An 18089-nucleotide genomic window follows, 5' to 3' on the forward strand; every position below is an offset into this window, starting at 1 on the left:
ACACACACTTCTCATTAATCCAAAACACTGCCACATAAAAATCAAATCTTTTTCACTTATTCATGACTAAACACCTCTATCCATTTCTTCAGAGTGCTCACACACAACTCAACTGCATCTGCAGCACTTTAATGCTGATCTGAGTCTTAATGGTTAAAGAGGTCACGACAAATCAAATGTTGTTTTGATCACACTATATATATATATATATATATATATATATATATATATATATATATATATAYACACACACACACACACACACACACACACACACACACACACACACACACACACACACACACACACACACACACACACACACACACACACACAGTTTAAGTCAGATTTATTTTCCCCCCTTTTACTTTTTTTTCTTTTAAATTTTTTTCCAAATGATGTTTCATAGAGCAAGAAAATTTTCATAACATGTCTGATAATATTTTGTCTTCTGTAGAAATTCTTATTTGTTTTATTTCAGCTAGAATAAAAGCAGTTTTTAATTTTTAATGAACCATTTTAAGGTCAAAATTATTAGCCCCTTTAAGCTATTTTTTCCCAATAGTCTACAAAACAAACCATCATTATACAATAACTTGCCTAATTACCCTAACCTGATTAGCCTAATTAACCTAGTTAAGCCTAGTTAAATGTGACTTTAAGCTGTATAGAAGTGTCTTGAAAAAATATCTAGTCAAATATTATTTACTGTCATCATAACAAAGATAAAATAAATCAGTTATTAGAAATGAGTTATTAAATCTATTGGTTATAAATGTGTTTCTAAAGGACTTTTATTACAATTAAAGGGACAGTCCGTCTGAAAATGAAAATTTCTTTACCATTTAATCATCTTTAAGTGGTAAACTATGAATTTCTTTGAACACAAAATAAGATATTTTGAAGAATGTTGGAAACTGGTAACCATTGACATCCATCCATAGTAGGAAAAGCAAATACTATGGAAGTTAATGGTTACTGGCTTCAAACATTTTTCAAAATGTCTTATTTTATGTTCAGAAGAACGAGACTCAAACTGGTTTGGAAAAAGTGAATTGAGAGTAAATGATCCAACACAGACTCATTCTGAAAGCTCTATATACGTTCCTGGAGATCGTGAATTATGTAGCCAGAGTGACATATGTCTGCATTTTGTTTTTAAAACGAACGCTACAGGGTGGTATGACACTGTTCCTTTTCGCGCTTACCAGCTGTGCGCTTACCCCTGTATGGACAGCTTTTCCGCTACCAATTTGTCCGATAGCTCGACATGTACATTGGCAAACTCGAGACGCTGAGTGGAGTCAAGCGCGACGATGAACAGTTCCAGAAAGCAGGTAAGACAAAAAAAAAAGCTAAAAAATAAAATAAACAAGTAAATAACAGGGTGAGAATATGGTAGAATCTAAAACGTGGTAAAAATCAGGCGAGGGTGTTCTTTTTCTGGATTGCTTTTCAAAACACTGTAGCTGGGTTTAGGGAAGGGGGTGGGCAGGTCAATCCGTGCTTTTTAAAATACTATTGGTTGGGTTTAGGGAAGGGGGAGGGTGGTGGATTGTTCAGTCAGTCAACAGCGGCCTCTGGTTGATTTATGTGAGAACAGCAGGCACGTGTAGCACTCGAGAGAAATTTGAGATCTCAAAAAGCGTACACAGCGGCTTCTGGTGGATTCGCAAAAAAAAAAACTGCAAGCATTTGGCACTCTCCAGAAATGTATATTGCGGTACGTAATCAGAATGAGCCAGGGTTGGAATTTTCATTTTTAGGAGAACTATCCCTTTAAAGCGTCCTGTAAATTTAATACTTTAAAATGCCATTCTCATTAAACAGTTTGGACAGAAAGTCCAATGGTGTATATATATTTGCATTTATACTTCTTTGATAAATAGTCATTCATTTTACAGCTGACATTTCATCATGCATAAATAACTTAGTATTTAAAATAAAATAAAGTAAATTAAAATATGCTTTTGTTGAACACTGTTAAACAGGTAATGTTTTCCATGGACTGAAATTGCTAATTAAATCAGTGGTTGTTTAGTAATAGCCTTAGAGGCTCCATCTCAGGTCATTTCATTTCAAATGAGGATTGAAAATGACATTATCATGCTGGGTTCACAACAAATGTGAATATAATGTTGTTTTCAGCATCCGTTGTGTAAAACATATGTATGCCAGAGTAGTTGGTGGTTCATTCCGCTGTGGCAAATGCTGATAAATCTGGGACTAACTAAAGGATGAAAATGAATGTTGGATTCATACAAAATGTGTAGTAGATTACATACAAAGCCAAGTGTAAGAATAAAATGTGGAGTTAAGCTCAACAGCTTCTACTTTAACTTTTAACTTTAATTTAACTTGAGCGCAAAATTTGCGGGAGGCAAAAAACATCCCTCTATTAAAGAGGTAGTTCACCCAAACATACATCGTCATTTACTCTACCCTTTACTTGTTTTTCAAACTCTTTCTTCCTTAAAACTCAAAGGAGATATTTTAAAGAAAGCTGGAAACCTGTAACCACTGACTTCCATAGTATTCATTTTTCCTACTATGAAAGTCAATGGTTACAGGTTTTCAGCTTTTTTCAAAATATCTTCTTTTGTGTTTAACAGGATAAAGAAACACATAAAGGTTTAGAGCCACCTGGAGGAGAGTAAATAAGGAGTAAATTTACATTATTGGGTGAACTATCCCTTTAATGTGTGTCACAATGCTTCACGGCTGTGTGAATTCGGCATAAGCGAATCTCAAAAAACATCTTAAAACAATGATAAAATGTCATGACCCCTTCAAGAAACTAAATCTGAGATCAGCATGAAAGGGCGTCCCCTGCAAATACTATCCCCAATTATTAACGATAACACTATCCTAACAGATAAATACACCAAACCCCTCCCCCACCCGCTTTCCATAAATATAACCATAACGGAAGTCCCCATACACATAGCTCGCCAAAAAAACACCTTCATCATATTCCATCATCAATAACCGTGTTTCAATTCAGACATACACACGTTCACAAAAGAACTTGCATTACACTGACAAATATAGTTGCATATCAAACGGCAAAATTACACAGGTACTGCAGGATTATACTCACATAAAAAAAAAAAAACAACAGGCATACTTTAGACTCATCGACTCATTGAGTCAATGGATGATTTGTGTTATGGTCCACTGTGATTTCTTTTGTCTGTCGTCTCTCTGGCGTGAAATATTAATAAGAATGCCAGTCATGACTTGTAACACAAAAAGGCTGCTACGGCCAAAACAAAGAAAAATAAACCTGTATTAAGAGCACATATATCATAAACTCGGAGAATGTGTACGTTGTAATATGTTTATGATCTTCTTTTTTTTTCAGAGGCAGTCCTTGTAAAGACAAACAGTCACTTCTGTGATTTAAGGGAACAGATACGCAGCTACATAAGATTAGCCACCAGTTGGTCGAAATGCACTTTAAAGAACTTGAGGTGTTTTTTTACAGTACAGCAAATGTAAAGTTGATGCCAGCAAACGACGTACATCAAAAACATTTTGATTCTTCTCAAGCACCATTTTTTTTTAAAGATTCCAAACCCGCTTGTCTCTATTTGTGCTGGTTTTTCTCTGCAGTCAAATGTGATGATATATTATACAGTTTTATGTGTTTTCGTATGTATGCCGAGATTATATAAACTATCATACAGAAGATTGGGTGACGTAAGATTTTTTTAAAACTGTTTTTGGATTAAAAAAAAAAACTGTTTTCACCATTTATTTAATCAAAATACATTAGCGACTATTATGACAACATTAATTGTGCTAAATTAGGTTTCTATTTTAATATACACTACCTGACAAAAGTCTTGTGGCCTAACCAAGTTTTAGGAACAACAAATAATAACTTGACTTCTAGTTGATCCTTTGGTATCAGAAGTGGCCCATATGAAAGGCAAAGGCCTCTAAATTACTCTTATTTTACCAAAATAAAATATGATCATGCCTTGATTTTTAATTATGTCATTAGGATAATTAGTCATGATGCAGTGGAAAAAGAATGAATATTGTTTATGACTTCCATGAGCTTAGACAAGTTCATCAAGATTCTTTGGATTCATCTTCAATGCCTCCTCCTTCATCTTACCCCAGACATGCTAAAAAAAATTATGTCTGGTGACTGGGCTGGCCAATCCTGGAGCACCTTGACCTTTTTTGCTTTCAGGAACTTTGATGTGGAGGCTGAAGTATGAGTATGAGCGCTATCCTGCTGAAAAATTTGTCCTCTCCTGTGGTTTGTAATGTAATGGGCAGCACAAATGTCTTGATACCTCAGGCTCTTGATGTTGCCATCCACTCTGCAGATCTCTCGCACTCCCTCATACTGAATGGAACCCCAAACCATGAGTTCTCTTTCACCAAACTTGACTGATTTCTATGACAATCTTCAGTTCATGCGGGATCCAGTAGGTCTTCTGCAGTATTTGTGATGAATGGGATGCAGTTCAACAAATGATCCCTCTGAGAAATCGACCTTCTGCCACTTTTCCAAATGATCAATTAGATGTGAAGTTAATTTTTGATTCTTTTACAACTGGGATCGTCGACAAGGCTATCAGGTAGTGTACAGTATTTTAAAATGAAGCTACTTGTGTCACATGATCCTTCAGAAATTATTCTAATATGCGGAATAATATAATAGAATAAGCTGAACTTGTGAAACATTTATCATATCTTTATCATAGCTGAAACTACTTTCTTTGGAAACCATTTTATGTTTTCTTCATAATTCTTGGATTCATTTGAAGAAATAATTTTTTTTAAACATTTCAATTATTTTTACTGTCACTTTTGATCCATTTAACTCATCATTGCCTTAAAAATGAGCTTAACTGTACGATAAAATCTTACTGACACCCAAACCTTTAAACTGTACGTATATGACTAAGATCTTCAACAGTTGGCAGATTATTTTTGCATCAAATTGCTTCAAGTGTGCAATCCTAGGATACGTTGCATCCGGAAAGTATTCATAGAGCTTTACTTTTTCCACATCTTTTTATGTTACAGCCTTATTCCAAAACGGATTCAATTCATTTGTTTCCTCAAAATTCTACATACAAAACCCAATAACGACAATGTAAAAAGAGATTTTTTGAAATTGTTGCAAATTTATTATAAATAAAAATACCTGAAAAATCTCATGTACACTAGTATTCACAGCCTTTGCTCAATACTTTGTTGATGCACGTTTGGCAGCAATTACAGCCTCAAGTGTTTTTGAATATGATGCCACAAGCTTGGCACACCTGTCTTTGTGAAGTTTTGCAGTACCTCTTAAGCTCTATCAGGTTGGATAAGAAGCTATGGTATACAGGCATTTTCAGATCTCTCCAGAGATGTTCAATAGGATTTAGATCCAGGCTCTGGCTGGACAATTTAAGGCTTCTTATGGCCTGAGAGTCCTTCAGATGCCCTTTGGCAAATTCCAGGTGAGGAGTGGCTTCCGTCTGGCCACTCTACCATACAAGCCTGATTGGTGGATTGCTGCACAGATGGTTGTCCTTCTGTAAGGTTCTCCTCTCTCCTAAGAAGAACACTGGAGCTCAGACAGAGTGACCATCGGGTTATTTATCACCTCCCTGACTAAGGCCCTTCTTCCCCAATCACTCAGCTTAGATGGCCAGCCAGCTCTAGAAAGAGTCCTGGTGGTTTCAAACATCTTCCACTTACGGATGATGGAGGCCACTGTGCTCATTGGAACTTTCAGAGCAACAGAAATTTTTCTGTTACCTTCTTCAGCCTTGTGCCTCCAGACAATCCTGTCTTAGAGGTCTACAGACAATTCCTTTGTCTTCATGCTTGGTTTGTGCTTTGACATGCACTGTCAACTGCAACTGGGACCTTATATAGACAGGTGTATACCTTTTCAAATCATGTCCAATCAACTGAATTTACCACAGGTGAACTCCAATTAAGCTGCTGAAACATCTCAAGAATGATCAGTGGAAACAGAATATACCTGAGCTCAATTTAGAGCTTCACGGCAAAGGCTGTAAATACTTGTGTACATGTGATTTTTCAGGTTTTTTGTTTTTAATAAATTTGCAACAATTTTAAAAAATCTATTTTTACATCGTCATTATGAGGTATTGTGTGTAAAATCTTGAGCAAATAAATTAATTTAGTCCATTTTGTAATAAGGCTGTAACATAAAAACTGTAGTGTTGCACAAGTATTGTTATGTATATGCATTGAACCAGTACAAAAACATGCTTATTGAATCTTCTGTAGCTTAATACTTGTCTACCGATACTGCCTCTTTTCATCACTTGCATTGTAAGCCGCCATTATCTGATTTCAGCAATAGCAAACCTTGATACCTATGACTTGCATTTTTCATTCAACGCTATAGGTCACCAAAATGGGTGTGTTTTTGTGCACCGGTACAGTTAAAGTTACACACGCTTTGCAAAAGAACAGAAAAGCAAACATCCCAACGAATGTAAATACGAATAATTGTAGACACAGTATCAAATGTAACACTTCAGCATATGTATTTATAGACTCTGGCATGTAATACAAAATAGGACGTTTGTTGCATTGATAATGTGTGAGGAGCCACACAGATATCCATATGCTTCTGGCCACAGATAAACTGCAATCTGATTGGCTGACTGACTCATGGTGGCCCCCTACTGGTAGATGTTTTCACTACACTTCCTGGGGCGCAACTATTCAGTAGATTGCACATCTTCCATTATACAATAGGTGTCTAATATGTGAATAATATATTCCTTGCTGCACCATCACCCAATCAGTGCTGCCATGATGTCATTTGTTTAGTCACATGGCATCTAAGTCTCAGGTGATTGGCTGATAAACCTTGATGTAAGCATGAGCAGAAGCCATAAGCGAAGAATTGCAGAATTTATATCTTATAGTTCTGCGGGTCCTGCGCCAGCCTAGCAGCTGCCATTGAAATGAATGGGAATGTTAACGCATATTTCTCCTACTTAGTGCTTTCATGGCTTTACAAAATAGCTCTGCGTGTGCTCCACAAAACATACGCTTGTGTGAATGTGTGTGCCTGTGCAAATTCTGATCTCGCACACAAGCATATTATACACACCTCGGTATCATTAAATAGGAGTTGTGGTTGGGTACAACATCACTGACTGCAATCTGAGGGTAGAGAGAAGGAAACAAAATGGAGGACAGGCATGTAAATAAACACGTTTGGTCATCAGTCAGAGTGCTGGCAGTGAGGGGAGGGGAACAGTGAGCAGGTTACCAGAATTCATTGTGCTTCGTAAAGGTGAAATTAGTCTGAATAAATATTAAATAATGGTGAGCGTGCTGTTGTATTCGGGATAGGTAAGACAGAGGAGTTGAAACGTTTGGAGTGGTGAAGTCTCTGCTTTCCTCTTTCGTCAGTAGTGTATTTCTCGTTCGTCATGTTGTGTAGCTGTACATTTGGAGCTCTGGGTGGTGTCGATCACCTCATCCAGGCGCTGCTGTTGCTGGTGATGGACATGATGCTGCAGCGCTTTTTGACGATCATATTGATGTAAGCCTTCATGATCTTCGTGATTTCACCCACCTTAAAACACACAATGAAGCACACTGGTTATTAACACTACCAAATACTAAGGCTAAAACTGTTGTAGGAACGGGAAGCACTACATTCAAATATTCACTAAGTATTAGAGGTAAGACTTGCTTGAGAGCAAAGAAACTATATTTATAGACATTAATCAGACCCCCTAGTTTTTCGCGATTCTGCGATCACTGAATCCAACGCAAACTCAACAAAAAGTCGCAAATTTTTTCGGTCCTGCAAAATTCTTGATTAAACGCCGAATAATCATGGAGCTAAAAGGCTCACAGAATTTCAAAACCTCATTTGCAAAAATCTAGGAAAGTGGGAGGGCTAGCGCTGCCCACCTTCCGTCAATGCTATTGGGCAGCTAACATGAGGGCTATGATGTTTTGGCATGGTGTGATCAAGTCGCTTCCGATCAGTTAGATACATGTCCTAAGTGGCTGCATTTTGAGGCTTGTTCAGTTGGTAACAGTTGTTTAGCTGCAATTTTGTGGTCAAAATCATTGAAAATGGTTCAATGCAAGAATAATATTGTTCATAATTCTATGAAAATTTTAAAGCAAGTGAAAATGCCGTTAAAGATTGAACATCCCTTCATTTATTAACCTGTCTGCAAAAATCATGATTTTGTGCAAAGACAACTTGATAAGGTCTTTACTTTTTGGAGTGACATAGGACTGCGTTCAAAGAAGGATTTTTATGTATGACACACTGACCACACATTTGAATACTTATATAAAACTTTTGGTCTCTCACAATCACACTTTTTTCGTTATTTACAGGTGCGTCATTTTATCAAACACAATTTTCCTCAGTGCGAGGAACTCTCTCTTGATCATGATTTATACAAGATTTTGAGACAGTGCCCAATGAAGAAACATTTAGTGACCAAATTTATAAAATCTGTTTGCTTCTCACGTTTCGGTTTTTATTGCACACCTTAAAGATTCTTGGGAATCAGGAAATGACATTTCATCCTCTATTTGGGAAGAGGGATTGAGTCGTATTCACTCTTGCTCTATAAATGTTAGACTACTACAGTAGAGGTCTGCATTCCCGCGGCTGTCCCGCGGGCGCCGCGGGACCCGACCAGATTTCTACGGCGTGGGTATAAATTTCCGAATAAATCACGGGAGCGGTCGGTAACGGGTTTAATTTGGGACGGGAGCGGGCTGTCTAGCAATATCGCTCCCGACTCCCGAGAGAGCACGCGTATGTATGTGTGTAAATGAAATAGCCGATGCTGTGTTTAGCTTGTTTGTTGCAGTGTGTGTGTGTGTGTATGTATGCGCACGCGCAAATGAGAGATGTGTGTGTGTGTGTGTGTGTGTGTGTGCGCGCGCGCGCGAATGAGAGATAGAGAGCTTTGACTCATTGCCTGTGTTTGTGCTTGGTGCTTATGAGTGTGTGTTAGAGGGCGTGCGCGCGCGAATGAGAGAGAAAGCTTTGTCTGTGTGTGTGTGCTTGGTGCTGTGCGTGCGTGTGTTTATACAAACAGCTTGTTATAGGCTGTCTGGACTGTATAACTGGGTGATTTTTCGGTTTTGTTCTCCCCCCGCTCTTTAGCGGGATCGGGCGCGGCGGATAGAAAACGGGGCGGGTCGGGCAGCGGGACATCAAGTGCTTAATATATGGCGGGATTCAAAATGTAGTCCCGCGCAGATCTCTAGACTACAGCTCATACAATTTAAAGTGATGCATATATTGCACTAAAGCTAAACTTAATAAGCTGTATCCTTCTATCACTTCTCTGTGTGATAAATGCAATGGCACAGTCAAGACCTACGGTCATATATTCTGGTCCTGTCCAGAAGTATCTGAGTTTTGGAAAAGTATCTTTGGACTTTATTCCCAGGCTGGTGAAATGGACATTAAAATGAATGTGGAATTAGCACTGCTTGGATGTTCAGACCAGGCTCTAATGTGGCCTAAACATCAATTCTGATTCTGAAGTGAAAATCCACAACACATCCAATTTTTTTAAATGGTTTGCTGAAAGGGTTTCTGTCTTTAAGCTGGAAAGGTTATGTTTCTCTAGATTTGGCAAACAGTTGTATGATAAAATATGGGGCCTCTTCCTTAGATGTATAGGTTAAGAATATTTCTGTAAATGTTTTTTTTGGTATTATTTTTTTCCCTCATCCTTTTTACATCAAAAAAAAAAAAAAAAAAAAGCAAAATAATCACAAAAAATGTAAATAATATAAAAACATCCCATTCCAAACCATATAATCAAATTATATTTATTTCAGTTTGCAATGTATTGTTTTACGTGACTTATAGAGGTTACATACGCAGCACACGTGATGTATTTGAGTGTAAAAATAGAAATCTCACCTGCGCCCTCACAATCATTACATTAGAATGGGGAAATTGTTTTGCAGCCTATGCAATAAGCAGATGTGGATGAATCGGGAGTGATTTACATGTGATGTCAATGAAAAGATTGGATTAGGCATTCTGTGGTGTGAACTGGGTGTTTTGTACTTTTGACGCATGTCAGACTGCAAAATAAAGTGTGAGCAAACATCTAACAAACGGAGCAACAGAACAGACAGAACAGCAAGCAGCTTACAGTGATGGAGGTTTCATGAAGAAATTCATGAAAAACTAGGTGGTCTGACTAATATTTGCATTTTATTTTAATAAATGCATTTATTTTTATATTATATTTTAATTATGCATTTATATCTGCTTTTTATATCTTTTGAATGCTTTTATTCAAAAAAGTATACTTGGTATATACTACTATAGTACTAAAAAAGGTTTAATAGCACAACTGTTTTGAACAGTCATAAAGCGATTAGTTGACTTTACTCATAGAAGCAAGTAAACTTGTTGATTTTAAAGTAATTCCAACTGAAATAAAACATTGAGTAGGGAGTGGGGCTTTCTTTTTTGCATCATTCCCTTGTAGCAAACTAATGGTAAGAGAAGCAAGGTAAAGAAAACTGACACACCAAACCGACATAAACAGAGAATGACCACCACTCCAAAGCGAATAGTATTGTTGACTTAAAGAATAATAATGTGCGCTAGTAAAATAAACATTGTAATTATTTTAAAGACTTTAAGTAGATGAAATGTGTGGATAATTATAAAAATGAAGTTACTCTAAGTCAACTTACATTCAGTCGATTCTGATTGGTCAGTTCATACATTTTAAGTTATGTTATTCTAAGATAACAACTGCTGAATAACTCATCTAGGAACTTTGGATCTCCTTGACGTATCCAGTGAATATGTTTACATCTATATACTTACATCCACATTCATATGTATCTGTAGTCTGTCACCTCATTCACACAGGGCGTCAGCGTCAACGCTTCCTATTCATTTTGAATGGGTGACGTCAGGCTTTGCCGAACTGCATTGTGGATCTGTCTGTGCAGCTTCAGCGGCATTGTTTGCTGCAGAAGTTGGGAAATTCTCAACTTTTCAACCACCAACGAAATGACAATCGCATTAGCCCCAACTTCAGACACGCACTCGCTCAATCAGTGACCCTAAATCCCCATGTGAATCCCCATGTAAATGCATGTGTTTTGCTCCATCTCACGAATGACTATTACACAGATTAGTATATGCTCCGTTCAACTGGTTTTGTTGCCGTCAGCTATGTGCTTTTGACTGTTTGGCGCCATCTTGTGACGGAAGAATGAGCAGGTTAGTGTACACTCCATTCAACTGTATTTAACTGTTTTCGTTTCTGTCAGCTTTGCGTATAATTAAAGAATTAATAAACTATTACAGCTCAAAACATTTTTTATGTCTGGTTTCTTTCAGGCTTCTGATAAGCCTGTCAAGCTTTATTCTGCGATAACAACCTTCTGGATGTACTTTATCCCTAATTTAAGTTACAACACATTTATATACTTTTATAAGTTGTTTATATAATTTTTTTAAGTTAAATTGTCACTTTTAAGGCAGCAGGTACTTGGTTTAATTAAACATTTTAACTGGTCGCTATTTACAGTGTAATAAAAAAAAAAAGATTATTAAACACCAAATTAGCATATTATACTGATTTCTGAAGAATTCTGTGACAAGACTTCACTGAAAATTCAGCTTTGCATTGCAGGAATAAATTACATTAACATATTAAACTAGCGAAAAGAAATACAAAACCAAATTATGCACTGATAGCAAAGGCACAAAAGTTTGTTACCTGTGACGTTTCGAAGAACATCTCTCTTTCATCAACTATGATTTTGTAAGTGCTGGGCTGAGGTGCTCCAAAGAATACAATGTGCTCATACTGGAAAGTTTCAAGGGGTTTGGGTTCACCTCGTTTGTACACCGAGACATTTTCAGCACTGACGCCCAGCCACAGATCATGTGGGAAGCCCCCTTCCTTACACTGTAGAGACACAAAAACATACACAAACACACATTACTAATGAATTCAAATAATATTAGTGGTTAAGCACTGAGATTTACTGTATCATAACATTATAGCTACACTAATAATACTGTAGGAGATCTGATTATATGACTGCTGAAAAAGCAGCTTAGACCAGTCTGAATTTTATGAATCTAAGCTTATGATGGATTATCCGTCAGTTTGTAAACCCTTAGCTCAACTATGTTTATATTTTTGTTCCTGAGTGCTAGTTTATTAAAGTTTGTTTTGTTTGATGACTTTTTTCCACAGAAATTCTGTTGTTATATGTGTTTTCATTTTTTAATTAAATGATTAATTAAATGCTTCATATGCAGGCTCATTCGCATTTTAGAATTCAAGTCTTAATACACTGATCTGATCTTTGAAAAATTGATCACATCGGATTTTCTGTTCAGAAATTACCAATATTTGAAATGTGTGTTTACAATCATTTTAATAATAATTCTGTATTTACAACTAATCCTTAAAATAAAAAGTGTAAACAGGCCTTTAATGAAAACGATAGTCACCTCGACATCAAACAGCGTAGACCCATATCCTGGCCACTCTTTGATCACGGTCATGTAGTTGAGCATGGCCTGGTGTTGAGGCATGCCCTGCAGACGGCTCCATTTCTCCAGCACACTGGTCAGCGTGGCAGACATCTCCTCCTTCACAAACATCTCCAGCATGTGTTCCTCCTCCACACGCTGTTTCTTCAGCGATCCCGTCTTGAAGCTGCGCCTTAGTGTCCCGTCCAGGAAGTTGGTCTTCCGGCGTTCTAAAGTGTGCCCTCCAGGCCCGACCATACCAGCACCGGGTACTCCGGCGCCCCCTGCTTTGGTGGACTGGAAGATGCGTGTGCGGAGTCGCCCCACGGGGTACACACTGCTCAGGCTCCAGGGCGTCCGGGCCACATCCCCATGGATGTACTGCAGGCGCAGGGCTGCTAAGTGCTGGAGGGTTTCCTCAGGCGCTGGGAAATGACCACTGATTAGACTCTCATGAGCCTGAGAGATGGTGGAAACAGGAGAAATAAGGAGGAAATATATAGAAAATCTGTGACTTTATAACAGTGTTACACAAATTAGGGCAAAAAGGCCTAAGTTGGCCAACCATGCTATTTCATAAGCTCTTTCAAATCTTTAATTCTAATTTAGATTTTGTCTTTAATATATTTACTTAAAAAAAAAAAATATTTATATATATAGATATACATAACATATATATATATATATATATATATATATATATATATATATATATATATATATATATATATTATATATATATATATATATATATATATATATATATATATATATATATATATATATATATATATATATATATATATATATATATATATATATTTCCCAAATGATGTTTAACAGAGCAAGGAACTTTGCACAGTATGTTTGATAATATTTTTTCTTCTGGGGAAAGTCTTATTTGTTTTGTTTCTGCTTAAATAAAAGCAGTTTTAAATTTTTTAAAAGCCATTTTAAGGTCAAAATTATTACCCCCTTTAATCTATATATTTTTTCAATAGTCTACAGAACAAACCATCGTTATACAATAACTTGCCTAATTACCCTAACCTGCCTAGTTAACCTAATTAACCTAGTTAAGCCTTTAAATGTCACTTTAAGCTGTATAGAAGTGTCTATATATATATATTTACTTTTTTTTTTTTTATCTTTAAACTGATTATAAAATATTAGAGATTGAATTTGTGTCCCAGTAAAAAATTTTGGAATTTTAATTAATGATACACTTTCTTTTAGTTCTCACATTCAGAGATGGGTTAATAAATTACAAGGAATTTTAGACTATTGTAGAATAAATAACTGCCTTTCTATGGACGTTTAAAAGAAGCTGGTTGATGCAAAATTGGTCTGTTATCTATATGAAGGGTGCAGATTTGCTTTTGATACTGGTGGGGACCTAATTTAACACCAACCCACCCACCAACTGTAACTTCACATTTAAAATGTAAAGTTAAAGAATTACTGTCAAAAGGGTAGTTTAATAAAGACCTCCGTTTACTAAGGGCTTATTTGTGCATTATCAATTACACATCTTAACACATTTTTGCAAGTATAACATTGCCATTTATGCACTTGAAGCTAAAAGATGACTTTACATGTCTATGTGCTTTTCCTTCTCTTAGTGTGCAAACAGAACAGGACATGTTCTATTTCAAACTTAAAGAAACTTTAATAAATAAATCAAATACAATTAGTAATAAAAAAAACAACAACATTAAATCAAGCATGCCTTATGGTGTAAAAGTAAATTTACATGATTTTACTTTAACAAGAAATGAATACAGACTTCTGGAAAGGGGACACAACAACCAATTTATCTCGATTGTTGTTTTTTCATAACTGTCGTGGAGGCCAAAATAGAAACAAATGTTTTTTTTATTGTACATCCATGGTTACTATTATGGTGGACTTGTAGTGAACTTCTTTGAAATGCAGCTGCTGAAAATTTCGACAAAGCATTATTTTATTTTGGAGGCGATTCAATTCTGGGGACATTTCAATAATCTGTGGATATTGGTGGGGACACATCTCCTCCATCCATGCTAATTCTACACCCTTGATTTATGTGCATCCTTCGTCTCAGAGTCTGCATGCACTGGATACTGTTTACCATGGTGCACTAAGATTTTACTAATTTTAAATCCCTTACTCATCATTGTTGTATACTTGGGTAGGTTTGTCTGCTTTGTCCATTATGTAGACTCAAACATTAGCATATCTGTTTACAAATCTATACTAGGTTTACTCCCATCATATCTTCAGAATTACAGTTCCAATGTAATTAGAAATGTAGCCTTTGGTCACAGGATATTTGTTTACTGTCTGTTCCTAAAGTGCGAACTGAGATGGAGGAAAAAAGCTTTTACATACGCAGCACATTTTGCATGCAATAATCTACAAATAAAGTTGCAGTTAAAAGAATTGATTTCATTAAATGCTTTTAAAAAGAGTTTAAATGATTTAGAAATTGAAGCACAGGCTTGTAGATGTTTGAATAGTTTGTTGGTCAACGTGTGATTCATGTTAACTGTCACTTGTTTTTTGTTTATTAGACCCATGTGACATGTATACTGCCTAATTAGGCCAGGACGCTTTTGTAAAAGAGATTTTTAATCTCAATGTGTCTTTCCTTGTAAAATAAAGGTTATAAAAAAATAAAAAATAAAATAATAATAATAATAATAATAATGAGTACATTTTATTTTTAAAAATAAATTTTAATATAATAAATATTTCTATTAAATCAACCCTTAATCTTAATAATCAGTTTGGCCACTTTTGCTTTATAATATGTTTAATTATTAATATCTAAAATGTTATATTTAATATGTTCTGTCAAATTTGTAATAATAATTTCATGTAAGCTGGATTAAAGTGTGAAATAGGGACATAGCATAGAAATATTTTTATTTTTACAAGTTTTATATATTTACTCTTACAGAAAACAAAGGTAAGAGAATATATATCTATATATTATATATTAACTCTATCAAGCCTCTTCAGCTGCTCCAGAACACAGAGCGGTCTCCAGAAGCACGAGTGGTCTTTAATGAACCTAAAAGAGCACATGTCACTCCGCTGCTCATCCGTTTGCACTGGCTGCCAGTTGCTGCTCGCATCAAATTCAAAGCTCTGATGTTTGCCTACAAAGCGACTTCTGACTTTGCTCCTTCTAATCTGCTCTCACTTCTGCAGATCTATGTGCCCTCCAGAAACTTACGTTCTGTGAATGAACATCGCCTCGTGGTTCCATCCCAAAGAGGGACGAAATCACTTTCCCGAACGCTCGCGTTCAATCTGCCCAGTTGGTGGGCTAACTGCATCAGAACGGCAGAGTCACTCGCTGTTTTCAAGAAACGACTAAAAACTAAACTATTTAGTCTCCACTTCACTTCCTAATCTGCAATTGCCTCTCTGGATATACCACTAACTGTTCTCAAAAAAAAAGAAAAAAAAATTACTAATGCTTTCCTTCTTAGACTTTACAGACCTGAAACTTGCCTATAGCACTTATTCATTGTTGCTCTTTTAGTTGTGTAAATTGCTTCCTTGTCCTCATTTGTAAGTCGCTTTGGATAAAAGCGTCTGCTAAATGACTAAATGTAAATGTAAAATGTAAATGTAAATATCTTTGAGGTACCAATATGGACTCTTTTAATACAAATGTATACCTGTTAGAAAGGTATGGCTCCATTTACAGCTCTCATATCTTTTTTCTAAGTGTGTAGACAGTCTATTAAATGTCCATAACATTACATTACAGGTTACAAAGGTAGTTATTTATTAATTTAAACTAGATGAATAAATAAAAATCTCTATGATGCACACAACATTTAGAAATACGTTTGTGTTAACCTGCTCAAACATGAATGCAAACTCCACTCCTTCTTTAGGCATGCTTTCCACATCAAGAAAGCAATAGAGCTTAAAGTAAAGCCTCCAGGGTCCTTCCTCCTCCTCCTCCTCACTGCCTGTTAACCTGAAATTGCAAAGCAGAGCACGCAAAGTAAAACCATGGACAGAAATATAGATTTTACAGACGCTCTAGATATTGGTCAAGTTATTAACCATAAGATTACCTCTCAAACTTTGCGAGCACATCAGCCACAATCACACGGCTTTCTATAGCCCGACTCTCCACCTTATTGTGTTCAAACAAAGAGAACATATTCCTGCTGTTTTCCATGGCCAACCCACGAATCAACTTCTCCACCACCTTGACGCAGACAAGCACACATAAGATTAGACCACTTATATATTAGATCATATATGCATGCAATGTTGACGTCTGAGATTGTACAAACCCAATTCTGAAAAAGTTGGTATTATGTGACTTCCTATGAAAGACACAGTCTTGATGGTAGTATATGTTTCTGTTCTATCCCAATAAATCACTCCAAGAGACTGGCACTCTCACACATATACCACGGTGGCTGCTAGATCGGATATGGTTGCGGACGGAAGTTAACCAAAATTATTTCTATTATTTATTAAGTTTCCCATTTATAGTATTTTATTAACGTCTACCCCACCTCAACCCTAAATCCAACCGTCACAGTAATATTAAAACAGCAGTTGTACAGAGTGTTATTTATGCTATCTATTAAATTACCCATTTAGTTTTATTTTTAATGCCTACCCCCACCACAACCCTAAACCCAACTATCACAGTACTGTAAAAATATTAATCATTGTGATACAGCGTCATAAATAATGCTGCTATATTGATGTGCATATTGCACTAGATCCGATCTAGTCTCTACCATGTATCAGTCAACCATTACATCTGCTCTGCTGCAGCTCCATTCTATAACAGATCCTTTGCTTTTGCATCTGTCACTCATCAAAATCTAGCCCCTTTGCTCTCAGTTTGAGAAGTCAATGTCCGTTTACCCCAGCAACTTCTTGAAAAAAAAGTCTTTTTGACAATTTGATGTGAGCTCTGCAGTATCAGAACTAGCCTATAGTGTTTTTGACTAGCAAATATATTGAGTAGCAAAAACCAATCACGTGTTGCCAATCAACAACACTCAAGACACACCAAACACAGACACATGGAAGACTCATCTAGAGTTTGACTTCATCAATCTTTGATGCATTTTGTAACATGCATTCTGACATAAACAGAAACAATATAGCTTTAAATTAACTTATAACATGCCTTGACAATAAAACCAGAAAAAAAAATAAAATACAATTTCCAAAAGTGAGTTTGAAGTTGTCACAATAGTCGCATTTCCATTGTCGGGTCAGTGCAAGCCAGGGCTTTTATCAGGCCGGGCCGAGCCAATAGCCCGGGAGCTTGAGCAGTCAGGCCGAAAGCATGTCGTGTTTCGACTGTCAGACTAATAGAACACAGCACGGCATGCAAACCCTGCCCCCTGACCGTTCCCCGAATCAAACGTCACACAACCCGCCCAGTTCAGCGGGAGTCAGGCAGATAAAGCACATCATCATATCATCACGAAACGATTAAAATAAAGACAACCGAAACAAACAACTGATACGTTACTGTACAGCAGTACATTATATGTCTATACGCATAGGCCCATGTATTTTAATTCAGTAT

The 18089-nt window shown here is 36.4% G+C and overlaps 1 protein-coding gene across 3 annotated transcripts in view; it reads right to left on the minus strand.

Moving 5' to 3' along the window:
* Positions 1-2977: 2977 nt before the first annotated feature.
* The window catches only part of myo10l1 (myosin X, like 1), a 153922-nt gene continuing 138810 nt past the window's right edge, over positions 2978-18089 (minus strand). For all 3 annotated transcript variants that reach the window (XM_073953718.1, XM_073953717.1, XM_001924006.9), the window contains 5 exons: positions 16600-16736; positions 16376-16499; positions 12500-12979; positions 11754-11945; positions 2978-7582 (listed from right to left, as the gene is read on the minus strand). In XM_073953718.1, coding sequence (XP_073809819.1) covers positions 7478-7582; positions 11754-11945; positions 12500-12979; positions 16376-16499; positions 16600-16736 — 1038 coding nt within the window. In that variant the 3' untranslated portion in view covers positions 2978-7477. The remainder of the gene's footprint in view (positions 7583-11753; positions 11946-12499; positions 12980-16375; positions 16500-16599; positions 16737-18089) is intronic.

This window comes from Danio rerio, chromosome 6 (assembly GCF_049306965.1).
Source record: "Danio rerio strain Tuebingen ecotype United States chromosome 6, GRCz12tu, whole genome shotgun sequence".
In the NCBI taxonomy this organism is placed as follows: domain Eukaryota; kingdom Metazoa; phylum Chordata; class Actinopteri; order Cypriniformes; family Danionidae; genus Danio; species Danio rerio.